At 43.9% G+C, this 26,051-nt stretch overlaps 1 protein-coding gene across 29 annotated transcripts in view; it reads left to right on the top strand.

Annotated features, from left to right (window-relative positions):
* Zfp385b (zinc finger protein 385B) overlaps positions 1 to 26,051 on the top strand; it is a 372,515-nt gene that overhangs the window by 323,006 nt on the left and 23,458 nt on the right. For all 29 annotated transcript variants that reach the window (NM_001433355.1, NM_001433354.1, NM_001107736.3 and 26 more), the window contains 1 exon segment: positions 7,632 to 7,794. In NM_001433355.1, the coding sequence (NP_001420284.1) occupies positions 7,632 to 7,794 (163 nt within the window).

Below are 26,051 nucleotides of genomic sequence, written 5' to 3'. Positions count from 1 at the left end.
GACATCCAGGCTCACAGGTGACTCATGGAATATATTCGAAAAATTACTTTGAACTGCATAAAGATCTCTGCTTTTTTTCTCTTTAAGAAATGGATTAATTTGCCTCCACTGAAATGAATAAAGCGCGGCGGTCTGTAAAGCTGGGGTGTCGAAGAGTAGCATTCGGAAGCAGCTGTGACCCGAGAACTCTACTGTGTCTCTAATATTTGATGGAATTTAAATTGGGCCCAGAGAGAATTAACAGTCTAGTGTGCACATCCTGTTCCTCCTAGAGAGCCACTGCTTTTCCTTTTAGTGATACAGAAAACTCTGGAGTTCATGTGGCGTTTTCTGCACTATACAGAGGATGCCTAGAACGCCTTACACAGGTTGCTGGTTCACTACATGTGGCCTGGAGGATAGCATCCATGATGAACTATATGTGGGTGGCGCCCCCTGGAGTCACAAATATGGATGGAATTAGCTGGATCATAGAAACCACAACTGTTTCACTGGCTAGATCTTAGAAATTAGCAAAAACACTGAGTCTCTTTAAACTAAAAGACTCATAATGGTCATAATCTTGTCTGAACTTTTTTGATTTCAACAGATTCCCGTAAGTAAGGGTTGAGTGCGATGTCTACCAAAGCCAGTTATACATCATTATTGATATTGCAGACAATAAAATGGCCAATATCAGCAGAAAGGCTCACTAGCCATCTTTGAACTGAGTTAAGACTTTCTCTTGAGTACATCTTCCGTTTCTCATAATGCGGCCCTGTCTCTGGAAGGATCAAATCTTATCAGTTCAAAAATACATACAAAAGGGTTTTTACTAGTAAAAAGAGTTTTGTGGGGAAACATTGTGATAAGGCAGAGAGATTCGAGAAATTATTTGGCTTCTACTCAGCAAGTTTTAATTTGTTTTGTAACATGTTCATAGATTTCAAAGTGTCATGATTTTATCTCAGATAGATACGATCTATAATGTAAAAGCCACATCTAATGTCACAGTCTCTTTCTATTCAAAATGCTTACTAATCGGACATTTGATGCGCAGTTGAAAAGCGCTGTAATGGCTTCCGTTTACAAGGGACATAACTTTGAAGGTAATGGTTCAGCATTTCTCTGTTGTCCTCTCTGGATCAGTGTGTTGTAGAGAAGCTCAAAGCCAGGGCACACTGTAGTTCGAAGGATGTGCTGTCTGTCACATGCTGTTCCAGTTACCCCAGAGTGTCTCCCCCTGTGCACCACCACCTCAGAGCCTGCCCCAGAAACAGGGCCCAAGCCTCGCTCCCTCTGTGGAGGAGCTTCCGAGGTCCCCTACAGTCTGTAATTCTCTTTTCTATTCGCTGACTCCTTTAGTTCCCAGTTGCTCCCTCCACCCTCCTCGATATTCTCCATCCTCTTGCTCTGGGTTGTTTTTCTCATTGAACTTCAGCTTGTGGTTTGCATGTCTTTTCTTCTACCTCCTGATCTTCAGTGTGTGGCCGGGTGGAAGGGGGTCGTCTTTATTTTTAAAAGTATCACACTCTCCAACACATGGCATGAGTCAAATTGTTTTTAGGACAATTAAGTTTACCAGTCTATTTGTAATGGTTTATCTAGCATGCATTTTAGATTTTTATTTAGAATATGTTGTTATTATTTTGTAAATTATCTGACCACTCTGTATAGCCATACCAGCCTGTACCAAGGCCATCTTGTCTGAAGTTAACTGACCTTTGCTGCTTCCCTCGTAACACTGCTGACCACATTGACACCGAAGGTAGCAGAGAAAGAGATGCCATCTTGTAGATGCGTTTTCTTTAATCAAGAAAATAGCTTTATTCATTTCTTTAAACACAGAAAGATCAGTTCTGTAAGCAGAGCGTTGGGCACTTGCCTGGCACTCTGAGTTTGCCTTTCCATATACTCTGAACCCAGTGTTGCACCATGACTGGAGACGGCAGATCTTCCTCTCTGAGGCAGAAACTAGAACTCAGGAGACACCAGAGGTGAGCACACACTAGATAGTAAAATGTCTCACTGGGAATACTTCGTTACATTTTTTGTTTCAAGTCAAAACCTTGTCTAATTCATTATCTTTTTTACTTGGACCAGTGAGGTTCTGAGAAATGTTGAGGATTGGAGAAATCAAAGGGACTTGACACCAAAGGGAATTAATGGGGGAAAAAATGTATCCCTACATTCCCATGAAAGCCGTTTGCCAGTTGGATAGTGGGTGTTCTGGGGACTATAGAAGTGGTCCCTAAAATATGAGGCCAGATTCCCATCAATTCCTAGATGGAGGTCAGGGTGGTCATTCCAGTAACCCTTTCTGTTCCTGCCAGTTCTTCACAGGGGCTTGCTTCTTCCTCCTCCTTTTTGACTGTTCAGGCTCAAGCCCTGTGAAACAAGGCGTGTGCCTTACTGCTAAGCCATATCCCCAAGCATTGGTCAGTGCCAGGGGGATTACAGCAGCTCTCTTGCAGGAGCCAGCCACCTCTGGCCGCTCAGTCATGGGACTGTAAGGAAAGTCAACGTGGCCAAGCAGGTCCATTGTTGACAGTGTTTGACTGTGGCAGCCGCCTGGTACCATCAGCTTCCTGGCTCCCCTTCTTGCTTCTTTCACTCCTCAGTTAAGGCGCTTCCTTGCTAATGAAGCGGGGTCAGGGCTGTTGCAATTTAACAGTGTCTCACTTTCACTTGAAGATTTGCCCAGGAAGCAGAAGCTGTTGACACTACGTCAGATAAAGTACTGGGGACAGCAAGTGCCACTCATCAAGAACACTGCAGGAAAGTGTGCCAAGTGAGAGAGAGGGCTGCCTACCACTCTCTCTGTTCCACAGCGGTCTACTTCACTTGCCCCAAGTGCCAGTCCATGGGAGCCAAGGATCCTCAATGCCTGTTTCTGCACACCCCAAACTCAGAGGGAAAACAGGTCACATTGTGAGGAGACCTTTCTATCTTGTCATGATGCAGTGAGGTACCGCGTAGCTGGATCTTTATCTCGGGTGCTAACTGATGCTGATAACTTTCTGCGCTGATGCCAGGAAGTAGTAATGAGGAAATTACTGTTCATCTTGTACCTGAAAGTTATGTTTAAAGAATCCTGTTCTTGAGCCAAAGGGCACTAAATAACCCTGAACTACTCAGTGCACTCGAATAGAAGAGGCCTTGAAAACTGTCTTTGGAACTTTGCATAGTTCCATGTGCCTGTCATCCTAGCACATGGAGTAGAGGCAGAAGGGCGAGGAGTTCAAGGCTAGCCTCTGCTGCATGGTGAATTAAAGGCTAGCCTTAGCTACGTGAGCCTCTCTCAAAATTAAAAAGAAAAAGTTGGGGATATCCTAGTATATAACTACAAAGTGGGGCTTCAGAGCTTTCTTAGCTATTCAGTAAAAGGTCTGGACCTAATGTTTTACCCTTTGCCCAAAATCATGTAGCTATTTCCTATTTGTAGAAATTTCAGTGACATTAAGGTCTAATCCCTTCCTGTGTTATTTAAAGTAGTGTGGTGCCTTTGAAGCTTTCCAGTTCTAACAATTACAATGTAAACTTAGGGCCAACATAGGAGTATATGCAGGGCTTATATAATTAAGTGGAGATGTACATCTAAGCACTTGATATCTACTAAATGCCTTCCTATGTGTCCTCTGTGACTGTCGATAAGTTACCTACTTTTATACATAGTTTCTTATTTGCAAGACACTGGCTGACAGCGCCTCCTATCACAGGATACCGACAGGCTCCAGTGAGCTTCATGCTCAGCCTGGAACAGTGCTCAGGGACATTAGTCATCATCATTAATTCCACTCTCCCGTCTTTAAATCTGCATTTATTTTTCTAGTTTGTTACTATTGTTCTAGAATGATATCTGTTGCTGTGATAAGGTCTATAACCAAGAGCAACTTAGAGGAAGAAAGGGGTTATTTCAGGTCACACACTCAGGTCATCATATAAGATTGGGGAAGGGACGAGAGCAGAAACCAATAAAAAAACTCACTCCCTAGCTTCTATTCAGATATCTTTCTTATATAACCTAGGACTCCCGCCTAGGGTGTTTCTGCCCACAGTGAGCTGGGCCTCCTAAATCAATTATCTATAAAGAAAATGCCCCATGGATATGTCTGCAGGCCCACTGATCAAGGCAGTCCCCCAGCTGAGATATCTCAGAAGATAAGTGTGAGCTGCAACAAGTTGGCAGCTAGTCAGAAACAGACAGGTATGCTCGGTGTCCCCTCCCCTGGCTAATACACGAAGGTCTAATAATGCATTTCCCTTTTCCTTGGATTTTCCTTTAACTTCGACAAAGAATATGAGAAGTCTGTGAGCATTCTGAGTAAGAGCGAGATAAGTCAAGGAAGAGCTAAAATGATAGTTGTGAGAAGATCCTGAGGAAGTAGAACTACACTCAGCAAGGCCCTGGGTGGCGAAGGCTGCACACAGGGGACGACACCAACGTACTGTTAGCCGTAACGTAAAGTAAGCCAACCCCAGATTACACTCTCCCAAGGCAATGTATGTTTTCACATCCGATTCCTAGTCCACATGAGAAACACTACTGAGCCAGAGAGCTCTGAAAAGCACCGAGTTCCCACTCCAGCGGGGTACAGAGGTACTGCAAAGGTACAGGTAGGCCGCTCGGCTCATTGCATCTGTTCCTCACAGTCAGACCACTGTAGGTCAGCAAGGACACCTGCCTTCATCTCATTGCTTATGCATTCAGCAAAACTAGGGCTTCCCCCCCCCCCCGAGGTGGTACACAGTGATGGGCACTGAAGTGATGTTTACCGTCACCAGTTCCATGGAAACGAGTGAGCTGAATCGCTCAAGATAGAGAAGTCATGTGTGCTCTGAGTTGGAACAAAAGAAGCTGGGAAGTCAGCAAAGCATTTCAACACACACACACACACACACACACACATCACACACATACAACATATGTATACCACATACATACACAGTACACACACATACACCACACACACATATACACACATACACACACACATCACACACACATACAACATACCTATACCACATACACACACACACACACCACACACATACAACATATGTATACCACATACATACACACTACACAGACACATGCACACACACATACATATATATACACACACATACACACATATACACACACTCCACAGCCTGAGATGGCTTAAGCAAATGTAGTATTTGGGAAACACTCTATATTGAGGGTTGAACAGCAAACTGACTGGATCCATTGACGCCTAGGACTCAGGACTGACATGACTAACGCCCAGGAACTTGAGTTACTCTGTTTATAACAGGAACATTTTTGTCATACTCCTCACTCATGATCTTACCCCCAATAATCCCCTGGTTTTTTTTTTTTTTGTTTGTTTGTTTTTTGTTTTTTTTTTTTTGTTGTTGTTGTTTTTTTTTTTGGTTCTTTTTTTTCGGAGCTGGGGACCGAACCCAGGCCCTTGCGCTTCCTAGGCAAGCGCTCTACCACTGAGCTAAATCCCCAATCCCAATCCCCTGTTTTTGATGCTTCCTTATTCATTGTCCATTTCTCCTTCACAGTCAATAAGTAAACAACAGCTGAGGTAGAAAGGCTTTCCACTTGGACCCTGAGGAATCATGCATTTGCTGGAGAATTGCATCCCAGCGATAAGCCGCTCCCTCACCTGGCTCCCATTGGCGTCCTACGGTAGAGAGTCTGTCAAGTGGTCTGTGTAAGCCCCTCTTCAGCCATGCCCAGGCCTCTGACATTCCAGCACTAATGCTTTTCCTAGGCCAAACCCTCCCACCCAAAGTACATTTCCCTTTACCAATTCATGTGTAACTCCCCCTTCAGCTCTTCAGCCAAAGGCTGCCAACTTTAGGACATCTCCTCGAGAAGACTCCCCTCCGGTCCCTTTTGCTTTGGCTTGGCTTGGCCCATAACATGCTTTGCGACATCTGCCCATTTCCTCATGACTGGATGTGCATCACACCTTACCTCAACAAAGTAGGGTATGACCTGACCCTACCTCGCTGACCGTGACCATCTTTAGACACACTCAGATTCTAAAGGAAACGGATAAGAAGAATAATTAGGTTAAAAATCCTCTGATAAAACTCCATCTTGTTGCATAAAACTTCCCATGTGTGTTACCTGATGTCCTTATGCAGGTGAAGGCAGACACAAGATAAAACGAGGTCTGTCGCTGGATGAGAAGAAAGGGAGGTGGGAACAGAGGTTTTAGAAGGAAAGGGAGGAGCAGAAAGGGGAAGCAACATGGAGGCAGACGTAAGCAAGCCTCGCCATGCATCTCTACATAGATACAGGTTGTTATGAATATTTTTTAAGGGATGGATTTCTATAGGTCAATTTATCTTATCTAGGTGGGGTGGTTTATATCCCCATCAATTGATTGTAAGTTAATTGTGTGAATGTATAGTTCATTGATTATTTAACACATAAATCTGGTTGTTGGGTTACAATTTGTTGAGTCATGATTTCACTGGGTTGTTGGGAGTGAGAATGGAGTCCGTGACAGGAAGCCATGCTAGGCTATAGAATGCTTGGGGCTAGCGTGGGCCACGAAAGCACGGCCCGAGGAACACGATGTGTGCCAGGAGTGATAACAACCCGCCAAGGGGACAGCGTGTGAAAGCGGCTGTCAGAGAAACAGCTAGAGCTCTCGGACTCGAGCGGAGTGGGAACTCGAGGGAACCGGTCGTGCGCTTTATTAGTTTTACCGCGACAGTCACCTTATCACTAAGGCAGTGCACCCACTGTGTCTTGTTTCGGTTTTGTTACATGCACACTTTTATTTTTCAGTCTGTTCAGAGTAAAGTCAAATGAATTTACACAGTTATTTTTCCCAGCATGTATAGTAAGTCAAGATGTCAAAAAGCTCTTGTTTGGATGGACGGTAACTTCCCAGATGTCAGTAAGTTAACTAAATGTCTTCCAGGTTGATTGTAATTTGGTGTTGTCTCTTGTCTCACTTTCTCCCTCCTTTGATCTAGCGTTGACGTCACAGTGCTGCACACCCTTTATGTAGGAGAACTGGATGCTAACTGCTTTGATGTGAGAACCACATCTGAGATCAAGGATGGTCCTTAACTCCCTTGTGGCATGAGCTATAATTGGAACTGGGATCACCCACGGTGGCATACTAAGTTCATGTAGATGTCTCCAAAACCTAGTGCCATCTGCGTTCAACAGCGTTTATCGACACATTGCTTTGTCACCCTAGTTGATCTCAGAGACCACAGGGAGCTAGGGACAGAGCAGACAGGCTTCATCTAATGAGTGGCGGTGGTTGTGGAAGTCCACGTCTACAGGGTGAATAGGACACCTAGCACAGATGCTGCCAGCCAGATGGTGAGAAAGCAATCGTCCCTGGCGTGAGCCGAGGTGAGAGGGCACCGCTGACCCGTCTCACCTCCCTCCTGCTGTTGTCCTGATCCTGTGGTCCGCTCGTGTGACTTCTAGGTTTTCAACAGCACGGGCTCTCTGCTACCCGGCAAGGTTTGATATGTTGAAACCTCCTCATAGATGGATGCTGGGGCTGCAGCCACGCCCTGACCTGTGATGTCTGTGGTGCCTATGACTGATTGTATTTCCCTGCATGCTCATCCTTCCTGGTGTTTGTAGCAAAACGATGAACCTGATTTGTTCTCCTTCGTAGAGCCAGGCCGAGGCCCACTACACAGGAAGTAAACATGCCAAGAAGGTCAAAGCTCTAGAGGCAACGAAAAACAAACCCAAAATGGTTCCTTCCAAGGACAGCGCAAAGGCTAATCCCAGCTGCTCCGTCAGGCCAGGCACAGGCGACAGCTCTGACAAATCAGGTCAATGGCACTTTTTGTTCTTTGGCATTGTTGTGTCCCCCCTCCCCTCCCCAACCCTGTTTCCCTCCTCCTTGAATGTTGCATGTTACTCTCCATGGTTTAGTTTTGTAATATGATATGTTTCCCTCACAGGAAGCAACATGTGTGAGCATAGGATGTAAACATTTGATATGTTGCCATTCCATGTTGTACTATATATATATATTTAAATATATGTGTGTATATATAAGTATATATGTATAAAATCAACAAAGACTGTTGGTCACATGTTCAGGCAAAAATCAAGTAATGGGTATAAAGCAATGCTATTCTTTTCTATTTCTTTTATGTCTGGTTTGTGTTACAGGTTTTTAAGAGAAGAGATTCTTATACTTGTTAATAATATATATTTTTTGTATCCTCTAATCTCAGTGAAGAGTTAGGAGTGATGTTTTCTGAGAGAATGACACTCGTGGATATGAAAATAAGCTCAGAAGAAACAGATTCTGACTTTCTAACACCTTTACAACACTCTCCCCTGAATTACAAATAGGCCCAGATAATTTAAAGGAATTATTTACAGAGCTATGAACTGCCTAACAGAAAGCCTTAATATAAAATTACAAATGTGCTGTTGGTGGAGGATCCTCATAAGAAAATCTTTAATACGGAACCCGTAAGATCTGAGTGAGTTCTTTCACTGGGAAACAAAATTCTCTGTCTCTTTCAGTGTGGATGCTATGAAATTGGATGTTGATGGGCTCCCTTCTCACAGCTGCCCTCGGGACCCATAATGGATTTGTCATCCTGTTTTAGTGGCTAGCTGAGGAACGGTGTCTGTTAAAGGGCATTAAGAGGACGTGTCCCTTTCTGTATGTTTGACTCTGGCGTTAGGGACTGCACTGTTGTAGGAAATACACACTCCAGATTCTCTCCTGATTGTCAAAATCCCTGCAGCACTTGAAGAGGAAGCTGAAGAATGCTTACCCATGACTGCCTGGGGCCGTTGGAGATGGGCAAATCTATTACCGTAAGAGGAGAGTGCAGGAAGCCTCTTCAAATGAAAAACTATGTACAGAGGAAACATTGCTTAAGTCCTGTGGATGCTGGCTTCAAAAGCATAGAAGTCTATAATTAAGCTACCAGATTTAGTGTTAATAATGATTCTTTGTGCTAGGGTCACCAAATTGCCTTATCAGAGAAACATGATAAGTACTGGATTGTTACACAGCTCTTCTAACCTTGCAAAGAACAAAGCCCCTGTTTAGACAAAACATAAAGTGTAATATTTAACCTGTGTCTAAAGCAGTTGTTAGTATAGGCACCAAACACCATTTCCATGTGTACAATATCATGATTGGCATTACAGCTTGTGGTGCACTTGAAATTATAGCAGTTGCCCTGCGTTTGGAAGAGCAAAATCCACCATCCCCTGCCAACATTCATTTTCCACAGAATATTGTTGCCTTTATGAAACAGTACTCTGTCGGGGGCTTTATTACCTGAATTGTGGTCTTTACCTCCAGCAGGACTTGCAAGTAAGAAGAAAAACAATGGAGGTTAGTGTCACCCCATTCCTTCCATTTATTTTGTGTCTTGAGCTAATCAGATAGTCAGTGGGTTCTATAAATACTCCAACATGGAGGCCAAAAGTGCTCAGGGTTCAGAAGCCCCAGGCCCACCTGGGAATTGTGTTTGCTCTAAGGACAGTAAGGAAAGTAATGAACAGAACGTGAAATAGAGAGAGCCAAAGACCAGAGGAGACTGAATCAAGGACAGAGCTCTGAGGACATAGAAAATGCAAATGGAAGAGGCTAGGTTATAATCACAGCCTCTCGTGCCTACCAGGTGCCCGGGGAAGACTGTTGAAATAAATTGCAGCAAGTCAAGGTCTTTCTTCCAACGTCTGAATGTTAGCATTCATCGAGGACTGATGTTCATGAAACAAAGAGACCTCCTGGGCAGCTGTGTTTGCCTGGTGAGCTGTTGGAACTGTCTAGGGTCAAGGATACCAGTGATGCTAACAAAGAAAGAAGGCTAAGGTTCAGGAAAAAACCCAGGCGGATGCGCGTGGAGAGATGAAAACAGAAATCTAAACGAGGGCATTTCCAAGGCATATGCGAGGTGGTCTTTAATCCTGCAGTGCAATCTCGGCTTCCCCTGTCACAGCGTCGGGTGCCCTCCCATAGTACCTGTTGTGTCTCAGCATTTAAGTCCCTCGCCGTGAGATTCTCCAGATCTGTGGCAGGAATGGGAAAAATGTTTGTATCTGGGACCACCTCACTTACTGTGACATCTTACTCAAAGCACGTATATTTGCAGATGCACTGATTAGATTACCCGTGCTTTGTGTGAGTGTCGGTGTAGGTGCAATGCGCTGTGTCTATGAGGGTTAATGTAACACCAACATCAATGGAGGATGGCCTCTTTAACATAACCGGGTTGTGCCTGTTGGATGTGCCTTCCTTTGTCCCCTTTACCTAGTTTAGCTAGTTTCTGAATAAGAATTCCTTTGTGTTTTATAGAATTTCCAAATGAGAAAGTTAGAAGCTCTACCCAACTGGAGGGTCTGGTCTAAATAACCTAACGGATGGCCGATAATAACCATTATTTCTAAGCCCTTGAACTGGTTTTTGTCGTTATTACAAATTCTAGTCAGTAACTCTCGTTTACTCAAAGTCCTGTTTGGGAAAAACAGAACACACAAAAGCAAGTCCTATGTGATTGGCCTAGGCAGAACAGGGTGAGCAAAAGAACAGGAAGAGCAACGGTGACTTGGGATCCTTAGCTGACGGAAAGGCCTTCTGTCAGACCACACTGCCTCTAAAGAGCCAGCCAAAACGGAGTCACAGACAGGGACGCCACAGGTGACTGTCAAATCCCACGAGACTGAAACTCCCCAGCAGTGGTCTTTTTTTCTTGATAGAGTTCCTGTGAGCTGCTTTTAGGCAGTGTCTGTGATGTCTGGGGTTTTGGATGAGAAGTAAGTCACCCACCTGACGCCTGAGGTGCTGGCTTGCAGGCAAAGACTGTATGTATAGAGTTTACCAATCCAACTTCCAGTCTCTTGGTATCAACTGAACCATAGACACTTGTTAAAGGAAAGCAAACTGTGAAGGGAGAGAAAGAACCAGGCATTGAGGGAGAGCAGCATTCAGGGGTTCACTGGACAGCACTGAACGTGACGTACGGATTTGAAGTATCTGCTGAGGAACATGGAGGCTCACGAAGACTGCTCCGTGATCCTCCACATGTGCACACAGTCTGTTCTATGATGCATACCTACAGTCTTGCAGGGCTCTGGTGAGCCTTTCTACCTGCTACTCTGACACTTGGTACAACCATTTCTGTCCTTTGTGTTATATTTGGAGTTCTAATTTGGCTCATGTTGAATCTGGGTCTGTACAATACAGAGAGATCCGTCATAATAGAGCCAACAGATATGAAAATGTCAGGATGACATGGCAAGCTCTCTGGGGCTTTCTCTCGGGTCAGTAAACAAAATGGGTTTAAACTACAAATAGCCAGTGTCTCTTTTATAGGAACTTCCAACTGCATGATTTTTTAAAGGCTAAGAAAGTTGAGTAAGAATAGCTGCCCCACTCGATCCTTAGAAATTGAGGTAGAATTAAACGTGAAATGCGGACAGATAGCTTTCTGGTCTCCCAGGATCTGCCCCAACTTTTGCTGGTGCTTCAGTGGGCGTTGGAATCACAGTGAGAAGGGAGGAGGAATGTAGTTGGGGAGAATTAGGGTCAGAACACAGCAAGCATTAGCCCGCTTCAGGAAGACAGCTGAAACAGACAGGCCAGACCCTGCACCCAGAGCTCTCCCTGGAGTCCAAGTGCTGTGACACCATGAGATACTGCCCATTCCTGTGGTGATCTGCCCCAAGACCACGCCAAGGCTCTTTTGTGACACTGTAACAGGTTCAAATTCACAGGGCCTTCGAAGGAAACCTTAGTGCTTACCAATAACAGACCAGTGCAGCCGGCCACATTCCATAATCCTAGGCTTTCTGTTAGGCCTTTAAAAAAAATTAGCCAACTATTAGCACAGTGGAGAAAAATATTCTGGATTTAAAGTATATTAAAGCGACTTTAAATAAGCAGGCTTTTGAGTGGTTGCTCTCAAAGGAAGGCCTAAGGAATGATTTCAACTGTCCGGCCAATGTGCGAATGCAGTTAAGAGCAAAAAACAAAGGGTCTGGAATGTTCTGCAGGAAATACAGTCACGGGAGCATTGTAAAATGCTTGGTTTACAAGAGGCAAGCACACAGGTGTTTTCGTGTGGGTCCTTCAGGAACCCTACGTAGGGCTAACATAGTATATACCTCTTCTTCAGTCATGTTACAAGCAGGATTTCCACGCAGTTGATCATCCTCACCAACAGTCATTCTCAACCCCTTTCGGGGATCAGACAACCCTTTCGCAGGGGTTGCCTGACACCACCCTGGATATCAGATGTTTACATTATGATTCATAACAGTACCAAAATTATTATTACAGTTATGAAATAGCAACAAATTAATTTTATGCTCACACCATGAGGAACTGTATTAAAGGGTGGCAGCATCAGGTAGGTTGAGAGCCACTGCTCTGCACCATAGTTAACACAGTGTGTGTATTTTTGTCCAGTGCAGCGGTACAGCAATGACTAGGAAGATTTTCCACTCTGGCAACATTTTAAAAGTGAAAATTAGAGATATAAACAGTGTATAGCCATCACCTTCTGGTTGCTTCCAAGAATATGGTGACCGTGAGGAAGCTGGGATTGAAAAGGCCAAGCGTCCTCAGTAAAGCTGCCTGACTCAGATCCCAGCAGAGTCGGGAATAACTGGGAGCCCCGGCTCCTTGTCCCACACTCATTCTGATCCCAGTCACTTCTAAGCCCCTGCACACATGAGAGAGTACCAGGAGACAAACTGGGTACCACCGAAGAACTGCTTCCCAGAATTAGAATTAAACTGCTTTACAGTGGCCATTACCTGTGTGAGGGACGTCATACAGTGCTTTATTAATGCTCCGAGAATTCTTGTAAGGCTGTTACCTGCAGTGTTTAACTGGAATAGGAGGAAGCTTTATTTTGGAGGTGATGCTTTTTTTTTTTTTAACTTAAGGAGAAATTTGAACAAAACCACTCAACTCACTTAAATGGCACATGAGAACTGTTCTTAAAGCCCAGCTTGACAACTGTAAGACTCTTCATGTCTAGAGACAGACAATGCTGACTGAGATGAGGCCACGCTTGGAAAGGACTCTGCAGTACAGCATAAACCTTTCCCTGCCTCCCAAAGGCTACATTTGTTCATCTTCAAGCTCTTGTTAAAACATTCCATTGAAGACACTGGCAGTGGGGACATGGGGACTCTTTGGTTTGCTGCACGCCCATGACCTTTGGAGACTATGAGATGGCAATGGAGATCTCAGGGCAGAGCACCTCAGGGCAGCTCATCTGAGCTGTCTTGGTTGTCGGCATGTGATAGTTTTGGGTGGGGGCCACTCCTTAGGTGTGAACCGAGAGCTGTTATCACCTCACACACAGGTCAGTGAACGTGCCCAGGAAGGCTTGTCATTCAGTTGCTTATGTTTGCCCGGGTCGCCTCATGAAGGAACAACTTCAGTTTTGTCAAAGAGTGCTTCTGGCAAAGGCTCCTCCTTTTTATGGGTCCCCCTGTGTGTTTAGTAGTTTTTATGTGTTGTGATAAATGGAGCCAAGTTTTCCACTGACTGCCACTGCACTCCATCTGTTAACCAGCAAGGCCTTCCTGAGTGTGCCTTCCCCCGTCTGTATCCAGCAACAGGACCTTGCGCTGTCAGATAGAGGGAAATGATCGTTTCTTGCCGACAAGTGCCACCATAAATCTGGTATACATCTATTCAAATCCAGGAAGCCAAGATTTAGTGACGCTCATAAAATAATAGATTAACTGTGTTTATGACAAACATCTTAAGCCTGAAATTCTGGGGTACAATCGTGTAGGACATAAATGAGCCCCATCTGTCTGAGGAGAACAGACCGTTATACTAAAGCTCATATATTCATGAAATGTTCATATATCATGAAGACTTTCAGAGGACATTTCAAAACTGAAACAGCTTCTATCTCTGCTCATAAACACTGCGCATGACAGGAGCCACCTGCCAGGTGAAGCCAACGGCGCTTGAGACGTTTGTCTCCACTCGGAGCTAACTTCTGAGGCATCTGACCATTTGCAGTGGCTTCAAGGAAAAGGATGCTGAGTTTTTGCCGCCATGCCTTCTGCTTTTAAAAGCTGCCGTTGTTGCTTCCGGGAGGGGGAAGTGGACCTGACATAGGATTGACCGGTTAACATGATTTGCTGGGGACGTGTTGTAAACAGCACTCCCACCCCATAAACTGTGGGCTATGCTTCACTGAGCCCATCACCTTCACAAACTTCCCCATCTTCAGTCCTTTCTATTCCAACTTGTAGTCCTCTCTTAACTACCTTTATTCACAACATTTTTGCATTGGAAAGCAACCGGGATGTAAAAGACTTTGTACGTACACTGAATAATTTTGTATAGCCGCAAATGCCCTTGAGACTTCAACAAAGGTTATTATTTATATTTTAATGGCATTCCTCTTTATTTGCTTCAGGAAAAATTCTCTTGTTGTGGCATATTTTTCTGACAAGGGTGGCTGCTCACATAGAGCTTACTCGGTAAGCATTTTATATTCTGTGTGCCAGGCACATATGTGAGACAGTTTTTAACACTCTGGGGCCAATCCTAATAACATTATCTAGTAACACACAAAAATCAAATATGTGTGTTTTTTTTTTTCTCTTTCTGGGAAAATTCAAAAGTAGATTCCTTATCCTCAGCCTTGCTCAAGTAGGCCCAGATGTAGCTGGATCCTCCTCATCCGGAGAGTGGCAGGGTCAGCCTTGGCAATGTCCAATGAGGCTAGTTTTGGTCTCTAAGCAGAGTCTAAGGACATTAATTTAGGGTCATGATTTCCTACAGAGTCCTAAGGATGTTTGACTTCAGAGGGGCTGAGGCAGAGCTTTTTACCACTGCAACACTGCCCAGAGGAACTGTGGGGTCAGGGATACTGCAGGGAGCTCCTAGTAGACGACAGAGGGTCGGCTCAGGATATCCAAATTGCACAGTTCCTGTATGCCAGCCTGAGAGAGCACAAACCTGTGCGAGCTGCAGTGCGGCAAGCAAAGCCCTGACTCTCTCCCCTTGCCTCTTTCCTCTGTGCAGACCTGTCCCACTGTTACATTTTGGAAATAACTCATTTAGATTCCACAGACCTGGAGCTTCAGGGAATTGGCCTCAGGCAGAGCTAAGACACATATGTGAGACCGGTTTTAGCACTGTCTGGCCTTCTATTGCACTCATCTGATTTGGATGAGACTCTGGGCTTTGGGCTTCTGAGTCCGGTATAAGCTAAGGTTTCTGACACAAGTCGAATGGGATGGATGCATTTTGCATGTGAGGGTATGAGGTTTTGGGGAACCAGAGGTGGAATGCTGTAGTTTGAAGGTCCCCTCCAAAACTCATAATGAATTCAGTTTCAGCTGACAGGGCACAAAGGCCTTCACCAGATAGCAGTGCCATATAGAAAATGGGCCCTCCTGAGACACCAGATTTTTAAATGACTTGATTCTAGATTTCACAGTCTCCAAAATTAGAGAAATAAACTTACAGTGCTTAGTTCGTGGTATTTTGTCATAGTACCAGAAGAGTGGGCCAAGACATAGCCATATTAATGATAATTAGCATATGACTAGGGAGGATTCTGTGCCCACATTGTGCTGAGTGTTTTATGTATACTGTTTTCCTTACGGGCTGTAAGTCTTCTGATAGACACTGGAATGTGAAGTATAGAGATAGGGAGAAGAACCTCAGAGGATGTCTTCAGGTTGAGGGTAGGTTTAAGGTTATATGTTACCCAGACCATCATCTCTCAGATGTTCTCCTATGCTGCTCTAGCCTTTGGAAAAGCTTTGAGGACTCTGCCACTGAATGGCTTTTAAAAAGTTGTCTGTGGATTTTTCTACTAAGGGGTACTATTGAATTCCTTTATCTCAAAAGATGCAATGCTCCTCCTCCCAGCCTACTTTACAGCTGGTTTTGTTGTTGGTTTGGCTTGGTTTGGTTTGGTTTGGTTTGGTTTGGTTTGGTTTGGTTTGCCTCCAATCCTTGCACTGGGGAGACCGAGGCCGATAGATCTCTATGAATCAGCCTGGTCGAGGTAGCAAGTTCATGTTCTAAGTGGATTTGCACACTGAAATGTTAATCAAGGTGTGATTTCTGGGTGCCAGTCACCAGCATTGCCTCCATAACATAGTGAAAGTCAACCCATTAGTTCCACCTCTCTCTGACTTGATATAACTTGACCAAGCCATGCTCTCTGGTTTTTTTTCACCTATAAAATGGACGGGTTAATGCCTACCTCCTAAGATAGTCAGGGTTAATGAGCTAAAAACTGCTAGGTGCTCAGTGAAGTGCCTACCAGGTAACAGGCGCTCAGGAAATGGTAGCCATAAAAAGCAACCGTTTGCTCACAGATATCCAAGGCCCTGTCCCTGACTCCACCGTTGCTTCCTCCCACACGGGCATGCGGCAGCTCAGGCAAATCCCCTTTGTGGGCTTGTTTATCCTCTCAGAGTAATTACGTGCATAGGATTTTATTCCTGGACTTTGTGGCTTAATGAGCCCAGTACCCTGTGCGACATTTCAAATCAGCGAGAAACCCCTCTGTGGTCTCCCTCACACTTTTATGTGATGGCAGAAGCATTTCTCCATCGAGCCTAGCACTGACCTATGTGCTTTGTCCATCGTGCCTTCTGTCCTTCCCCCCATTCCGCACATGACAGTCAGTCTCTTAGGTAGCTTGTGTCATAGGAATACTATTAAGGAAAATTTAATGGTGGAAGACCACAGTCTTGCCCTAGGGGTGGGAAAGGCAGCAAGAACACTAGTCAGTTCTTACATTTCCCCCAGCGAGTATGAAGGAGGCCAGGCCTGAGGCTGACAGACTATTCTGTGTGTGACTGTGGTGGTGAACTCAGGGACAACTCAACATGCCTGCACTAGTTAGAGAGGAATTTAGGTGTTGGATGTTGAGCAGTATGGCTGAGGCTGGAACCAGTCTTGGCCATTGAGATCAAGGATTTAGAAGTCATGGTGAGCTAAGGAGAAGCATGCGCCTGTCCTGGCAGGTCCCAGGTGGCATTTGTGTCGATTGGTAAGAATTGTGTCATCTCATAGGTTTAATTTTCAGCTCTTTATGAAACTTTCTTGGCCCATGGCATTTAGCTGGGTATTTCTTCTGGGCTTTTAATGACTTAACCTCGTTTTTCCCTTTTGAATGTGAAATGACATAAATACAATTTCCTCTCACAAGAGATTATTTTATTCTTGGTTTTAGATTACTTGAATTTCTGTCTGAATTTTAGAATTTTGCCCACTTAACTAGCAAAATGGCTATTAAAATAATAGCAAGTTAAAGTTTCTAATGTATCATTGTTACTAATTCTCTGTTAACAAACAATCTTACTCAGTATCAAAATGTATTGGTGTACAGTCGTTCCCTTAGTGTTCATGAGGGAGTAGATCCAGGATCCCCAAAGTATGCTAAAATATGCAGATGTTCAAATTAATTACACAAAACAGCAAAGTGTTTGCACAGACCCTACATAGAGCCTCTCTGATACTTTAAATCACCACAGAACATTCATGACATTCACTAGAGTGTCAATGCTATAGAAAAGTTGTTCTATTGTCTCTAGAGAATGATTGTAAACAAATATCTATACATGTGCAATGCAGACATCATTCTCACCTGAATATTTCTGATCTGTAGGTGGTTGAAATTATAGACGTAGAACCTGGGCATGGAGATTAACTGTCCTACATTTTTGAATTTCAGCCAGAACTATACTCAATCCTTTGTCTAACCCAAAAAACGTAGTTAAAAATATGAGGCTGGGGGACAGCTAAGTTGATGAAGTGCTTGTCTCACAAGCATGAATACCTTAGTTCTATGCTGAGAGCCCACATAAAAAATGTGGGTCACTCCAGCATATAGTTGTAATTCCCCTGCCGCAGATGTGGAGACAGTTCCATCTCTAGGGTTCACCGACCAGCCAGCCTGGCCCACTTGGCGAATTTTAGACCAGTGAGAGATCCTGTCTCGAAGGAAAAAAAAAAGGCGACAGTTCCCTTGAGGATCAGTTCTCAAGTTCTGCACACATATGCCTACATACATGAACAAGCCCTCCTCCCATACACACACATATACATGTATGCATGCATGCTTACAAAGATGTTTTTCCTAAGAACTATACTTCACAGACTCATCATGCTCCGAGTATTTACGGTGTTTAAAATTGAGAGACGCCATGCCAGGAGGTGACTCAGTCAGTAACGCACTTACCAAGCACATTTTATCAAGCATGAGCACCTACATGTAGATCCCCATTCCCATATAAACGTCCAAGAGCAGTGGCACATGTCTGCTGCGATCCCAGCACAGGGGAGGCAGGGAGGCAGGCATACCTCTGAGGCTTGCTGCCAAGCCAGTCTAGCTGGATCAGCTCATTCTGAAGTGAACTTGACAGACTCATTAAAGGACCGTAAAAAAAAAAAAAAAAAAAGGCTCATTCTATTAGATCAGTGAATTCTTCCTTCTAGATTCTACACCTAGGAGACAATTATAAGCTCAAAGTAGGAATGATAAAGCATTATTCCTGCAGGCGCACATTTATCTGTATTACTGTAAAATGCAAACAAGTACCAAGGAAATTATTTAAATAAAGTGTATTATGCATCTTAAAAGTAAATAAAAGTAGTTACATGAAAATAATGAGTAATGGGCATTTAAAAGTTAGAGAATATTTTAAATTAAAATAATACAAAATGATATCACAGACGCACATACACATACATGCATTCCATATTCGGCATTGTGGCAGGCACTGGTGATTTTGTTTTATTCATGAAGGTGCATACTTATTTGTCTGACTGTACATCACAGAACTTAACATGTGAACGCTTTCCCAGTTAAATATTTAAGACAGTGAAAATACAGGCAAGAAAGGAAGACGGGACACTGCTTAAACAATGGCGGGAAGGAGGAGTGCGGACAGAAAACAGGCAGAATGAAACAATACACAGAGACACGATGCCTAGCCATTCTGTGTCATAGATTCCTTTGGCCAACTGACCGAGCCTGTGGTTAGGCTACATGCTTTGAAGTACATTTATGACACAAATGTAGCCATCAGTTGTTGTTATCCAAATACAGCAATAACATTCCACATGTGCTCTAGCTGTAGGTCCAACATCTACCTGAATTTAAAGTGATGGTGAACCCGCATCTTGTCCAAGTATTCTGTGACAGTGCTAATGTCCCCTAAGACCATTTGACATCCACAGGTGGCAGAGATAAAGGCACTCCCGAGTCTGTCACGTTTGTTTGAACTGAAGAAAATGCTAAACTTTACTGAGAGATAAATGAAAATGAAGATAAATGTTTGTAGCCAGAGTATGTATGCCTTAAATTTTAGGTGCCTTGGGGCCCACAGAGCTCAGGTTAAAAACCCATGTTTGATTTGACAGAAATGGAACATTTTTTTTCCTCTCTCTTGTCATATGCCATAAAAAATGTGTCCTTAAGTCTAGATGAAAAGTATGTGTGACAGAGACAGACAGGATAGGAAGGAAGCGTTCCTCTGTGTTTCTGTGTTCTCATTGTGAGGTTAACAGACGGCCATGGAGGGCCCTATCTGTCTCTTGCTCAGTTCTGCCTTCAACGTTCACTTTGGCCTCCATTTAAGCACAGACCAGAGTTGAAACAACAATGTCTGACAGGGGAAGGTTGATTGGGACTCTAGCTTTGGAGGCTTTAGTCTATGGTCATTTGACCCAGTCACTTTTGGGCCTGTGACAAGGCAATACACCACAGCCTGGAGCTCCTTGCCAGAGCAAAACTACCTCATTGCAAGGAAGCAAAATAGAAGAGGAAGGGACAGGTGTCCTGTTATCTGCTTGAAAGGAGCCCACACCCCAGGGATCTAGAAACCTCCAACCAGGCCCCACCTTTTAAAACTGTTTCACTACCTTCCAGATGTCTCCTATCAGACACAGGATCAGGGCTGAAGCAATTCCTGAGACCAGGCAGGATAAGCAACCCAAAACAAATTCCTCTGGGGATTCGGCCTTTTAAATTGAAAGTGACTTCCCAAGGTCAGCCTATGCTCCCCAGCACCTACAGGTCCTAAATATCAAGCTAGCTTTGACAACTTCATAAAGCCACAGATTGAATTTAGAGACAAAAGTCAGACCAGAACTAGGAGAGTATGATGGGTGTTTAGCAAGGATTCTTAAAGATCCCTAGCCTCCCCATGCTGCCTAAATGTCTTGACCCTGGAATATCTAGCCTTAGAACAGACGGTGCCTAGTTACATGTATAAAGCCTGTGGGCCAGCCAGGTACCTGTGTGCTGGGGGCAGCCTGAGGCTGTATGCTTGTTTCCCAGCAGTAATTTCTGCCTCTGACTAGGTGAAGAAAGAGACAGTGTCCTCCAGGGCTCTCAGACTGACCTTTCCTTCCGCTGTGAGCTCCTCCTCCTGCCTGGAGCATCAAAGCCTCCCCCTTTGCTGAGCTGGTACCTAGGGAGGAGAATGGTGGACCTAAATTTGAGGCCCCCCCCACCCCTCTCGGCTTTGTGAATCCAAGATTGTGTTCTCTAAAATGGGGCCATATACTTAGCCAAAAAAGAGACCCTGTTCCTCATTCTATCTCGGAAATTAGGTTTGTTTCTTTTTTTTTTTTAAATCTTATTCCCAGCTTTGAATCCCTGCACCCCGAGAGTCTTGATTTGAATGACGTGAGTGACTTATTCTGTTTTCAATAAAAGGTGCCTCAAAAATAACTGTTTCACATCTCTGGGTGACAAATCAGAAAAGGGGCAATTTTTCAACCTAAAGAAGTTGAAACATGATTTCTCTATTGTATGAGTCAAATGGCTGGAAAACTATACAAAATAGGAGAAAGCTTTTCATTAGATTCAAACTGGAGCAAATCATCTTTCTTTTGTGCTCACTCAGGAAAACTGACAAGTTCACGAATATTGGCACCAGTTCATTGATAGCAAGTCAGGGCTGCCAGCCTTCTGCACAGAGGTATTTGGTCATGCCTCTGTTTTATCTGAGTGTTTAGCAAGGAGACTGGCTGCTTTTGCAAGGGAACAAGGGATAGTGTTAGAAGGGACAAAGGCAGCCCATGGCATGGTGTTGGGGAAGGAGGGAAATGTCTGACATTTTACTGAACCACCGACCCCATGCAAGGCAAGCCCTGGTGACCAGAACCTGATTGACAGAGGCTTTGAAATGAAAATGAGAGTAGCCTCCTAAGTCAGGACCTTAGCCTGGTACAGAGGTCCCAGATGCCAAAATAGCACCGGGCCGAGTTTGAATTCACAGAATTAGTCACTCCACTTTCATGAGTCCTAAATGACTTTAAATTGGCTTTCTTTTTCTTAAAGGACATGCACGTCTGATTCAGCAGAGAAGCACTTTAACTTAGATGATGTTTACCTGCTTTCTGAGTTAGTCTAAAGGCCACCATATGAAAATGAGGCATAAACATAGCTAATTAGGAATTAGTAAGCGTCACAGTGATCAGCCATGCTTGAAGATGCAGGGTTTCTGGAATTTAGCTAGAGACGTGGCATTACACATCCAGGGCCTGACAGCTTCAGATGGCCGTGCTGTTTGTATAACCTGAGAAATTCCTCTGTTTTTCCATGGCCACTTGGTATTTCTGGGCTGAAGACTGAAGAACTCTACCTTGTTTTCTGTATCTGCTGTATATGGAAAAGACTTTCAGGGCCCAGGTCCACAGGGTGTTCAGATGTCCATTCCCAAGTGTGGAACTGACATCAGATTATTGCCCAACAGGAAGTCCTGTGACGAGTACAGCAATTAGCCAGCTAGTAGATGTGAGACAAGCTGCCCTACACTACACTGTGCCGGGTGAACTTCAGGGACACTTGAACTAGATTCAATCTAAGGCATCTGCTTGGGAAGATCTAAATGGGCGACAAGAAGACCCACCTGCTGAGTCAGACTGGGCCACCAGGTCTAAAGCTATGTGCACTGGGGACTTCAGTAAGGCATGCGTGGTAATGTCCCTAAGATAACAAAGCCTCCATTATGCCCTTCAACGGTGATACCCAAAGGTATAGGATATCAAATAATGGCACAATACCTAGTCCTTAGAATTTCTTCAGAATATTATTGTGTGAATAAATGGGCCACATAATTGTTGAAAATGCAAGTAACAGTAGTATGGTGCAAGTTAATATTGGCAGCATAGAACATCCCTGAAGAGAGAGTTGCTAGGCATGACTCTCTAATGAGTCTCCAGGCAGAACACAAATAGTTCCATAAGTGGGAAATTTCGCCAGAGTGCAGGGAGTGTGACAAGGTCAAAGATACTAGAAAAACAAGAACAGCAAAAGCAAACAAACAAACCACAACAACAAAGCAGAGGTGAACCTGCCATCCGTGAACTTGTCAGTTTTCCTTCATGAGCGCAGGAGAGTTTACTTACTAGGGTTTCCTGCCAAATCTTAGCATTCTCCTGTTCGGTGTAGTTTTCTGGTGGACTCGCTTTTACCGGGAACGTCAAAGCTGTAGATTCCATCACCGCAACCACCAAGGACAGAATGAAAGGAAACACATTGACAGAGAACAGGAGACAAGCTGACTTGCGGAGAGCGCCTTGCTGGTCTTTGGCTTTTCCCCATGTGTGCTTCTGGCAGGGCACCTACAGCCAGACCTTCAGCTCTGTCAACCGTCTGCATTGTTCATCTGTGTGTGGGCTGTGCAGTGTTGCTAATACGACGTAATGAGATACTCCGATTCGTTCATTTTATCAAACATTCAGACATCAAACCTGCCACAAATGCGTTTCTGTTGTTTTTATAACTCTATCCTAATATACCTCTAAGAGATGCACTGCTAGGAGAAAGGCTTCAACTTGAACTGGGATTAAGTGTTGTAGATATGGAGGCTCGAGAGACGATTTGGCCGTTAAGAGCACTTACTGTCCTTCTGCAGAACCAGAGTTCAGTTCCTAGAATTCAAGCCAGGCAGCTCACAGCCACCTCCAACTCCAGCTCCAGAGGATCCCACGCCTCTGACTTCTTTCAGCACACTCACGTGCACATACATACACATCCACATGCATACATATAACTAATGACTTACTAATGAACCCTAAATATTACATGAAATATTGGCAGGAGTTGTACAAGAATTTGTCATAATCAAGAAATACATTTTTTTCTTCCTATGTCTCACTACAATTCAGTGTTTAGCACTGAAACCTTTAAAATTTCTACTCCTGTAGCACTGTCTAGAATGAGGTACCTGTAGCTTAGTAGAATCATTGCCCGTGGATGTTTTCTCCACACTTTGCATAAAGATGGGTTAAGATGTTCCCAGGACTCAAGAATTTCTATCTTGACAATTTGTGGGCGCAAATAAATGATTCTGAGATAATAGAATAATTTCGTGAAGAGGATCAGGAAAGCTCAGTAGGGGAGAAGATGTGATTCTGAAGCCTAAGCAGCAAAATCAGCAGAGATGGCTTCTAATGGTGGTTCACAGAGAGAGGGAGTGAGGTGAGCAGCAGGCAGAAGATGCTGGAGGACTAAAATCAGGGACTAGACAAGGCTGCCCACTCTCTCCCTACTTATTCAATATAGTTCTTGAAGTTCTAGCCAGAGCAATCAGACAACAAAAGGAGGTCAAGGGGATACAGATCGGAAAAGAAGAAGTCAAAATATCACTGTTTGCAGATGATATGATAGTGTATCTAAGTGATCCCAAAAGTTCCACCAGAGAACTACTAAAGCTGATAAACAACTTCAGCAAAGTGGCTGGGTATAAAATTAACTCAAATAAATCAGTAGCCTTCCTCTACACAAAAGAGAAACAAGCCGAGAAAGAAATTAGGGAAACGACACCCTTCATAATAGACCCAAATAATATAAAGTACCTCGGTGTGACTTTAACAAAGCAAGTAAAAGATCTGTACAATAAGAACTACAAGACACTGAAGAAGGAAATTGAAGAAGACCTCAGAATATGGAAAGATCTCCCATGCTCATGGATTGGCAGGATTAATATAGTAAAAATGGCCATTTTACCAAAAGCAATCTACAGATTCAATGCAATCCCCATCAAAATACCAATCCAATTCTTCAAAGAGTTAGACAGAACAATTTGCAAATTCATCTGGAATAACAAAAAACCCAGGATAGCTAAAGCTATCCTCAACAATAAAAGGACTTCAGGGGGAATCACTATCCCTGAACTCAAGCAGTATTACAGAGCAATAGTGATAAAAACTGCATGGTATTGGTACAGAGACAGACAGATAGACCAATGGAATAGAATTGAAGACCCAGAAATGAACCCACACACCTATGGTCACTTGATTTTTGACAAAGGAGCCAAAACCATCCAATGGAAAAAAGATAGCATTTTCAGCAAATGGTGCTGGTTCAACTGGAGGTCAACATGTAGAAGAATGCAGATCGATCCATGCTTATCACCCTGTACAAAGCTTAAGTCCAAGTGGATCAAGGACCTCCACATCAAACCAGACACACTCAAAGTAATAGAAGAAAAACTAGGGAAGCATCTGGAACACATGGGCACTGGAAAAAATTTCCTAAACAAAACACCAATGGCTTATGCTCTAAGATCAAGAATCGACAAATGGGATCTCATAAAACTACAAATCTTCTGTAAGGCAAAGGACATGGTGGTTAGGACAAAACGGCAACCAACAGATTGGGAAAAGATCTTTACCAATCCTACAACAGATAGAGGCCTTATATCCAAAATATACAAAGAACTCAAGAAGTTAGACCGCAGGGAAACAAATAACCCTATTAAAAAATGGGGTTCAGAGCTAAACAAAGAATTCACAGCTGAGGAATGCCGAATGGCTGAGAAACACCTAAAGAAATGTTCAACATCTTTAGTCATAAGGGAAATGCAAATCAAAACAACCCTGAGATTTCACCTCACACCAGTGAGAATGGCTAAGATCAAAAACTCAGGGGACAACAGATGCTGGCGAGGATGTGGAGAAAGAGGAACACTCCTCCATTGTTGGTGGGATTGCAAACTGGTACAACCATTCTGGAAATCAGTCTGGAGAATCCTCAGAAAATTGGACATTGAACTGCCTGAGGATCCAGCTATACCTCTCTTGGGCATATACCCAAAAGATGCCCCAACATATAAAAAAGACACGTGCTCCACTATGTTCATTGCAGCCTTATTTATAATAGCCAGAAGCTGGAAAGAACCCAGATGCCCTTCAACAGAGGAATGGATACAGAAAATGTGGTACATCTACACAATGGAATATTACTCAGCTATCAAAAACAACGACTTTATGAAATTCGTAGGCAAATGGTTGGAACTGGAAAACATCATCCTGAGTGAGCTAACCCAATCACAGAAAGACATACATGGTATGCACTCATTGATAAGTGGCTATTAGCCCAAATGCTTGAATTACCCTAGATGCCTAGAGCAAATGAAACTCAAGACGGATGATCAAAATGTGAATGCTTCACTCCTTCTTTAAAAGGGGAACAAGAATACCCTTGGCAGGGAAGAGAGAGGCAAAGATTAAAACAGAGACTGAAGGAACACCCATTCAGAGTCTGCCCCACATGTGGCCCATACATATATAGCCACCCAATTAGACAAGATGGATGAAGCAAAGAAGTGCAGACCGACAGGAGCCGGATGTAGATCGCTCCTAAGAGACACAGCCAGAATACAGCAAATACAGAGGCGAATGCCAGCAGCAAACCACTGAACTGAGAATAGGACCCCCGATGAAGGAATCAGAGAAAGAACTGGAAGAGCTTGAAGGGGCTCGAGACTCCATATGTACAACAATGCCAAGCAACCAGAGCTTCCAGGGACTAAGCCCCTACCCAAAGACTATACATGGACTGACCCTGGACTCTGACCTCATAGGTAGCAATGCATATCCTAGTAAGAGCACCAGTGGAAGGGGAAGCCCTGGGTCCTGCTAAGACTGAACCCCCAGTGAACTAGACTGGTGGGGGGAGGGCGGCAATGGGGGGAGGGTTGGGAGGGGAACACCCATAAGGAAGGGGAGGGGGGAGGGGGATGTTTGCCCGGATACCGGGAAAGGGAATAACACTTGAAATGTATATAAGAAATACTCAAGTTAATA

This window comes from Rattus norvegicus, chromosome 3 (assembly GCF_021556685.1).
Source record: "Rattus norvegicus strain SHRSP/BbbUtx chromosome 3, alternate assembly SHRSP_T2T, whole genome shotgun sequence".
In the NCBI taxonomy this organism is placed as follows: domain Eukaryota; kingdom Metazoa; phylum Chordata; class Mammalia; order Rodentia; family Muridae; genus Rattus; species Rattus norvegicus.
This window is presented reverse-complemented; position numbering and strand designations above follow the sequence as displayed.